The sequence below is a fragment of the Lathyrus oleraceus genome, chromosome 6 (assembly GCF_024323335.1).
Source record: "Lathyrus oleraceus cultivar Zhongwan6 chromosome 6, CAAS_Psat_ZW6_1.0, whole genome shotgun sequence".
NCBI lineage: Eukaryota > Viridiplantae > Streptophyta > Magnoliopsida > Fabales > Fabaceae > Lathyrus > Lathyrus oleraceus.
The window spans coordinates 3880976-3889389 of record NC_066584.1 but is presented as its reverse complement, the minus strand read 5'-3'; the positions used below and the strand labels follow the sequence as shown (position 1 = coordinate 3889389).

The 8414-nt window shown below is 35.6% G+C and overlaps 1 protein-coding gene across 1 annotated transcript; it reads left to right on the top strand.

Moving 5' to 3' along the window:
• The first annotated feature begins 4512 nt into the window (after window positions 1-4512).
• On the top strand, window positions 4513-6476 carry LOC127097209 (B-box zinc finger protein 21). The gene is made up of 3 exons (XM_051035717.1): window positions 4513-4904; window positions 4995-5381; window positions 5882-6476. The coding sequence occupies exons 1-3, from the start codon at window positions 4719-4721 to the stop codon at window positions 6134-6136; spliced, it is 828 nt and encodes a 275-aa protein (XP_050891674.1). The 5' UTR covers window positions 4513-4718; the 3' UTR covers window positions 6137-6476.
• The last annotated feature ends 1938 nt before the right edge of the window (window positions 6477-8414 follow it).

Below are 8414 nucleotides of genomic sequence, written 5' to 3'. Positions count from 1 at the left end.
CTTGTTGATCTATCAAAAGGGAAGAAGGAAATTGGTGTGAAATGGGTGTTCAAAGTGAAGGCAAATCCCAAGGGTGAGATAATCAAGCATAAGGCTCGATTAGTGGCTAAGAGATTTTTGCAAAGAGAAGGTATATACTTTGAGGAAGTATTCTAGGATTGAAATAATTAGGCTTGATGTTGGTATCATAAATAACCACAATTGGCCTATTTACCAAATGGATGTCAAATCTGTGTTTTTGAATGGACTACTTGAAGAAGATGTATATGTAGGACAACCCCCTGGTTTTGTAGTGAAAGATCAAGAGTTGAAGTTCTACAAGTTGAGGAAAGCTCTATATGGTTGGAAGCAAGCTCCAAGAGCTTGGAATAAAAGAATTAATGGTTTCCTAAAGGGCATTGGCTTCAAGAAATGTGTATCAGAGCATGGAGTATATGTGAAGACGGATGCTAGTAAAGGAGTAATCATCCTTTCTTTATATGTGGATGATTTATTGATCATGGGCAGAAATGGTGAGTGCATTTCAAAGTTCAAGAGTGAAATTATGCATACGGACCTTGGTCTCATGACTTATTTTCTTGGCATTGAGTTTCACAAGTAAAAAATGGGACTGCTCGTGCATCAAAAGAGATATGCTCTTGAGATATTGAAAAAGTGTAAAATGGAGCATTATAATGCTGTCATTTCTCCAGCTGAACCAAGGTTGCAACTGTCTAAGAATGAGGATGAGGAAGATGTTGATCCAACTCAATATAGGGGGTGATTTGATCTTTGTGTTACTTGTGCAATATGCGACCGGACTTAGCGTTAAGTGTCAGTATTATGAGTAAATTCATGGAGAGACTGAAGGTATCTCATATGGCAGCAGTCAAGAGGATTTTGCGCTATGTCAAAGGTTTTGTTGGCTACAGAATACTCTTTCCCGTAGCGGATACGGGCAAAAAATGCAATTTGCTAGGTTTTACCAATTCTAATTGGAGCGGAGATAAGGATGATCGAACGTTTATAGCTAGATACATCTTTATGTTCGGCGTGACACCAATCTCTTGGTGTTCGAATAAGGAACCGGTAGTTGCACTCTTACCTTGTGAGGCTGAGTATATTATCGCTTTGTTATGTTCGCTAATTCGTATGGCTTATGAATCTATTAGAGGAGTTGGGCAGTAGTGAGGGTGGGGCTATCACACTCTTAGTTGACAATGTTTTCGCGATTAATCTTGCTAAGAACCTAATTGCACATGGGAGGAGCAAGCACATTGAGATGAGGTTCCACTATTTGAGAGAACTTGTTAGTGATGGAAGGTTACGATTGGGATATTGCAGAAGTGAGGACTTAGTTGTTGATTTGCTGACAAAAGGGGTCACAAATGATGTTTTCAAGAGGTTGAAGAAGAGCATGGGCATGGTGGACTTGCATCACGTGAATTAAGGTGGTGTGTTGAAGTTTGGGAAGTAATTCATATGTTGTAACCGGTTATAGCTTGAGCTGACATGCATTCCTGTAGCAGAGAATTGAAGTTTTCGTAGGGTGATCGGTTACCAAAAATGGTGTAACCGGTTACCACTGAAGCTGAATTAATTTGTTTTAATTTCAGTGTCAGGTGTAACTGTTACCTGTTTTGGCGTAACCGGTTACAGCCTCGAGTTTTTGTTTTTTCTGCTATTGTACTTGGTCAATTTACATTCCAATTATTGTGTAACTTGTATATAAGTGTGTAGGGTGCATTCTCACCCTAGTTAATAAAACTATTCATTATCTCTCTCTCTCTCTCTCTCTCTCTCTCACACACACACACACACACACACACACACAATTCTCCTCTTTCACTCTCCACACACTAAAAATTACTCCACCGTTATTTCACCAATTTTGTGGTTACTTGTTCTAATATATATACTTATGAATTGGATTGCAGGTTAACATGTCATGTGATTGTTAGTCATTTAGATGGTAAAAAGAATAAAATTGTTATCGATGACAATGAACATGGTCATGCCTCTACATACTAAGCATACTTTAAAATATGAGTTAAAGTTGTCAATATAAAAAAAAACTATTAATTATCTATCCAAATGCATGTTTAATTTTTTATCAAAATTTTAAATATTTATATTTAATTTTTAATTAAAATAATAAGCTTTGATCAATTTCAAAATCAATTGGAAACACACAACAAAAAGTCAATTATTGGGTATATGTGACCCCTGGCTTCCCCCTCTACCTCCTGTATTATAAGGAAATTTGTGTATTAGCTATCATGGCCTCTATAGTTCCTTTCAGAAGCTCTCGTCTTTCTTTACCCTCTCACCCTTTAGCCACATTACGTTGACATGCATGTAACACATCAACGACATGATCTGCCATAGCTATCATGGCCTCTATAGTTACATACATCCTTTGGAACCAGATGATCAAGGTACTATGTAAATATCTCATCAAAATCTCAATGACGAACTCTGGGAGGAACAACAACTATGGGAGGCTCTAGGAATACCCTATAGATTCTCGAACTAGAGAATAACTCTCTCAGGGTATATGTTGACACATCACTCGTGACCCACAAGCTAGTCATCTGAAGTAGAAGGATATGTCATCGAATGGGCATGTCTCACGGTGATCATCATAGGGTGTGAATTTGTATTCATCTTCCATAAAGATAAACGTTGAATAGCTCGGTCTCCCAATTCCATCTGAGTGGGATGAAGGAGTAAGCACTTGGAAAATCCTCAGAGTAATCATTCCCATATGCCCAACTAGAGAGGCGTGGAAAGTGTTGGAGGACCCATGCCTGAAAATGGTACAAATGAAATATTAGTAACAGTGAAACACAAGTGTTATGAAATATTAGCAACAATAAATGTGCAAATATGTTATCGTAAATAGGGGGTTGTTGCATGTCATCTTCCTAGTCTTCCATAAACAAGCCTCACGTAACTTGGAGTACATGTAAACCAAACAAAAAACCACTAGTTGTACTCGTGAATCCTCCCCAAGTCAATGAAGTATCTCAGGTAGACGACATTGACATAGTATGCATTTTTGTCCACGAATATGGACATGTCAACTAGATACAAGAGGTGTGATCTCAATGCACATACTTTATGATGTGTTATATGTGCATTATCATTAGCCTCAACTGCAGCATTTAGGTCATATATGTACGACCTCTCTAGAAATCTAAATCTGACATGACATCCTCTAGTGTCATCCATCTCATATTGGGCAAACCTAGAACAACTCTCAAATATTGCACCATCATATACAATGCCTCATATCTAGTCAGTTTGGAGTAGTTTAAAAATCTCCCATAATCGAAAGATGTAGGAGAAATGAAACATCATCAAGTATGATGGACATCTCACTGATCGGAAGATGGAATGCAGATGTCTCTGAGTGACATCTCTCAATGAAAGCAGGTAATAAACCATGGTTGATAAAAATATACCTAGTTTTAGATAAATCTTGCAACTCAGATATTTGCAAGACATTCGTAAACCATGGTTCATCAGGTTGCGGCAACTTCACAATCTTCCTACCGTGGTTGATACATTTCAATGCCCCACAATGTAGTAAAGAAAATACATCAACGTCTGAATGTTCAAATCTTATAACACATGTATTTAAAAGAATAAATAATTTTAACTCTTCATCCCAAACATGTTTGATAACATGATCTACATACAGACAAAATAGTGAGGTGTTAGAGGGGCCTCTTTGATAAATATCAGGAACGACAGTAGCCGATTGGACTTCTGAGGCATTAGGGGCAACGAGAGGGAAGTCATGTCTCCGGAAGGACGATATCATAGACACATGAACTCCAAAAGACGATGCTTCAACGTCGAATGAAATGGAAACAACGGTTGGACGAGAGGGTCTAGATCTTTCCCTCCAAACTGAAGCATGATGAGCCCCTCTACCATGCTTCAATTTGTCTGCATTGTCAAACATTTTACATGTAATTACACACAAAAAATCATATCATAGTCAGAGAAGACAAACCTAAGGGACATAACAGGCAAAATTATAAAAACAAAACAGAACGCCGAAATTTGGAAGTTAACTTTCGCATTGCAGAATAACAAAAAATGGAAGTTAACTTCCATATCTCATGCAACCAGAAAACGAAGAAACATGGCAACGCCCAAATGTAACAAAATCAAATTAAAAAAAATCAACATGAATGTCTCACTAAACAACCTATTATACGTTTTTATGTAACAACATAAACAAGAAAGCATGTTAACTGAACTCATGCTTCTAAGTAAGTTTGTTAACAGAATGAATAGATGCTAAATTAGTACTTGATATATATGGAATTTAAAGTAGTTTCAATAAGGTGAAAAACATTCGAAGTGGTTTCAAAAAAGTACCCAAAAAATATAATAGTGTTTTTAGTATGAAAGTACCAACAAATAGTAGTAGTAGTATTTTAGCATATCTTTGATTCTCGCATCCATGATTAAATCTATATTTTATTTATCAAGAAAGCAACAACACTGGTCCCCTTCTTTTTCAATATCTTTTTTAATATGAACTCACAATTTCTCATATATATATTATAATGCCTAAGCGATAATGGTGGGTTACCTATTTTTATTTCTTCACATAAACTACTCCCTCGTTGATCATGGAGCCATCTTTTCCATTAAATAATTTATTCATTTCTTCATTTATCTAACTCAATCATTTCCATTTTCTCAAACCAAAAAAAAAAATGAAGATCCAGTGCGACGTTTGCAACAAAAACGAAGCTTCATTATTCTGCACCGCCGATGAAGCCGCCTTATGCAACGACTGCGACCACCGTGTCCACCACGCCAACAAACTAGCCTCCAAACACCACCGTCTCTCTCTTCACAGTCCTTCTCCTAAACAACACCCTCTCTGTGATATCTGCCAGGTAATATATATATATATAATGAAATAAACCTCTCTTATCTTTCAACATCAAAATCGATTTTCATGTGTTGACTTTTTATTCTTGTTTCAGGAGAGAAGAGCTTTTGTGTTGTGTAAACAAGATAGAGCGCTTCTGTGTAAAGATTGTGATTCATCTATTCATTCTGTTAACGAACTTACTCAGAAACATGATAGGTTTCTTCTCACTGGTGTTAAGCTTTCAACTACTAGTACTAACTCTCCATCTTCATCATCAACAACAACAACTACTAATTCTAAGTCGAATCTTGTTCCTTCTTCTTTGATTGAAAAATCAAGTACTATATCACAAACTTCAACTCTCAAAAACGTAGCCATGGAAGAAGAAGAAGAAGGAAGTGGTGGTTCAAGTATTTCTAAGTACTTGATTGAGACTCTACCTGGTTGGCAAGTTGATGATTTTCTAGATTCTTCTTCTGTTCCCTTTTCTTTCGCTAAGGTTTTTATATTTTCTTTCTCTCACTCTAAGCTAATCTATTGTTATCAAATTTTGTGTTTATTTATAAATTACTAGATCAGATCAAGATATTCTAACAAATTTTAATTCAATTTTGATTTTTTATTCACTTCAATAGAATTTGATTTTACAAAAATATTGTAGTCAAATGCAACTAATAACAGTCTCAACTGCTTGTCAACAGACTAACTTTTGAGATTATAGCGGTTGAGGACTATGTTTTGAGATCGTATCAGTTGCATTTGACTGTGATGAAAGATCGGTTCATACGGCATCAACCGCTATGATTATGAGATTACAGCGGTTGAGGCTGTATGACCGATCTTTCGTCACGGTCAAATGCATCTGATACAATCTCAAAACATAGTTGAGGACTATTTTTCGAGGTTGAATCGGTTGCGTTTGACCGCGACGAAAGATACTAATATTAGAAATAATTGATCGGTTTGTTTAAGATTTGGATCTGGTTATATGAAATGCAGGGTGATGAATTGTTTGAAGAAAATCTTGATTCATTTTTTCCTAATAGTAATATTGGGATCTGGGTTCCTCAAGCACCACCACCTTCTCTATATTCTTCTTCACAGATAATGATGATGGGTCAGAGTGAGACCAAGAAAAACAGCAACAACAAAAGCAGCATCAACAGATCAAGGTTGAGGGATGATGGTAACATTTTCACAGTTCCACAGATTAGTCCTGGTTCCAATTCCAAGAGAACAAGATATCTATGGTAGATCTAGATTTCTGTGTGGATAGTTGTTAAAGCTTATGCATCTAAAAAAAAGAAACAAAATAACACCCTCTTTGTTTGTATGTTTTTTATTTTTGGTTCATTTAATCTTCTCTCTCTTTTCAGCTACTATGTGGTTTGAGGTTGAGTTTCACTTTTTGGATCTGTTTGACTTTTTTTTTCTACTTCTTTTTGTGTCTTTTTTGAGGAATAACTTTGCTACCCTCAATGTAAATGTAAATGCTTTCACTTCTATCAGCTTTTTCAAATGCATGTTGCTATTTTTGTACATGTTAAGGAAAGTTAAACAGTATATAGATTTCCAGTGTTTTTTTTCTTCTCAATCGACAAGCAAAAGAACCTCATTCCTTTACTTGTTGAGGCTTTTAAATTGCAGCTAGTGTTAACAGTTAGAAAATGATTCTTTTTATGTCTGCAAAATTTTCCAAATTAATACAACTTACACAGCTCCCAAAAGTATAGCACAATAATATGAGTTGCGTTAGAGCACCAATAGTAACAACGAGAAAATAGAAACGCAAATGGTAAATATTGAACACCACAATTGTTTACGCACTTCAACCAAGTGCGGGCGGCTTTAGAGTTTGTGTTACAATAGGGAAAGACTTAGACTCATTTTCAAAAATCGAAGGAAAAAAACATAAAGTGGGCGGTACTGACATTGATGAAGGCGCGAGTTTAAAATTTTTGTCTGAGGGTGATGCGGGCTTGTAAGAACTATACATTTTAAATCTAAAAATTATAAAAATTATGTAAATGTTTGCGTCCGCAAAAGCCTGCAAGACAATAGAGTGAGACAGTGCAGACATATTAGAAGGTATGATCTGTAAAACAATAGGGTGTGATCACAAAAGTCTACAAAACAATAGGGTGAGACGGTGCAGACATATTAGAAGGTGCGGTCTGCAAAACAATAGGGCGGGACGGTTCAGACATATTAGAGTTACGAATTTAAAATCTTTGTCTAACATGCAAAAAGGTGCGGGCAAAACGAATATATCGAAGGACCGGATCCGTTTTGCCACCAATGAATATCGCCCCACACAGTTCCAATTGTTATTCTAGCTCGGCCCCCTGTCTCTCTTCTATGTGTATGAGTCATATTCAACTGTAGCTGAATAGTTGATTTTGATTGAATTGAGGCATAAAACGTGTAGGAACTGTTTATTGGTCGTATTGGTGAGGGGGTGTTGGTTACATTGTTGGATGTAGGACATACAAAAATTAATCACATAAAAAGAGGTGATGGTGAGAAGATGATGGCACTCAAACATATGAATATGTTGATGGTGATGGATATTAGAGACAGAGGTGAGGGATGGCCATTGGATGGATTAGTGAAAAGTGTTTGAATAGATAGATGGCATATGGGTTTGTCTGTACATAGGAAATTCATTTGTGGGGTAAGAACACATATAGTCATTATTATGCTTTCATGGTGTTTTAAAGGGAGAAAATTGGTTGGTATGGCTTCCACTTGTAGAGTAAGTACTATTGTGTTTCTATTTTGGTTTTGAGTGTAATTGCATTGCCACAAGCTCAAAATTGAGCAAACAACATAGTGCTTGTAAATTGAGACACTCAATTTCCATTTGGATTAGTTTTGCTCTCAATCCATTATTTAGTGCTAATATACCATTTCGTCTAAGTATAAAAAAAAATGTAATTTCATACAAAATATAGTACTACATTCAAATCAATGTCTTTTTTAAAAAGATAAAATGATTGAGGAGAAGAAATTAAGGAGAATTTTAATAGATAAATTTGTGTTGTAGAGTTAGAGTGAATTAACTGTCCCAAAAGAGAAATCGGTAGTATATTTTGTGCTACAATCCTATAGACTTGAAACTTTAATACTTTTTTTTAAGGCAAGAATTGGTCATTCTCTACCGTTAAAATTTTACGCATTCACGTATTTGGTACATTGTAAACCAGTAGATCAAAATCAAATTGTTCATATTTAAATTTGAAATAAAATATGTTGTTATGAATAGTTCGATCACAATCAAATATTGATATTATGAATGCGTGAATGCGTCAAAACTTGACTGTAGTGAATTCAATTTGCAAGAATTGAAACTTCATTGTCAGCTCTCTTTATTGCACATTAATGAAAGAATGTAGCATTATTGCTACCATATATAGATAGTAAAAGCCACACCAAAATGTATCTTTCTCACTTATTTGCTAATATTTCCATTACCATTGTAGGTAGGATTAAGGATATGATGTTTTAACAAATTGCTTAGATTTAATAGTTA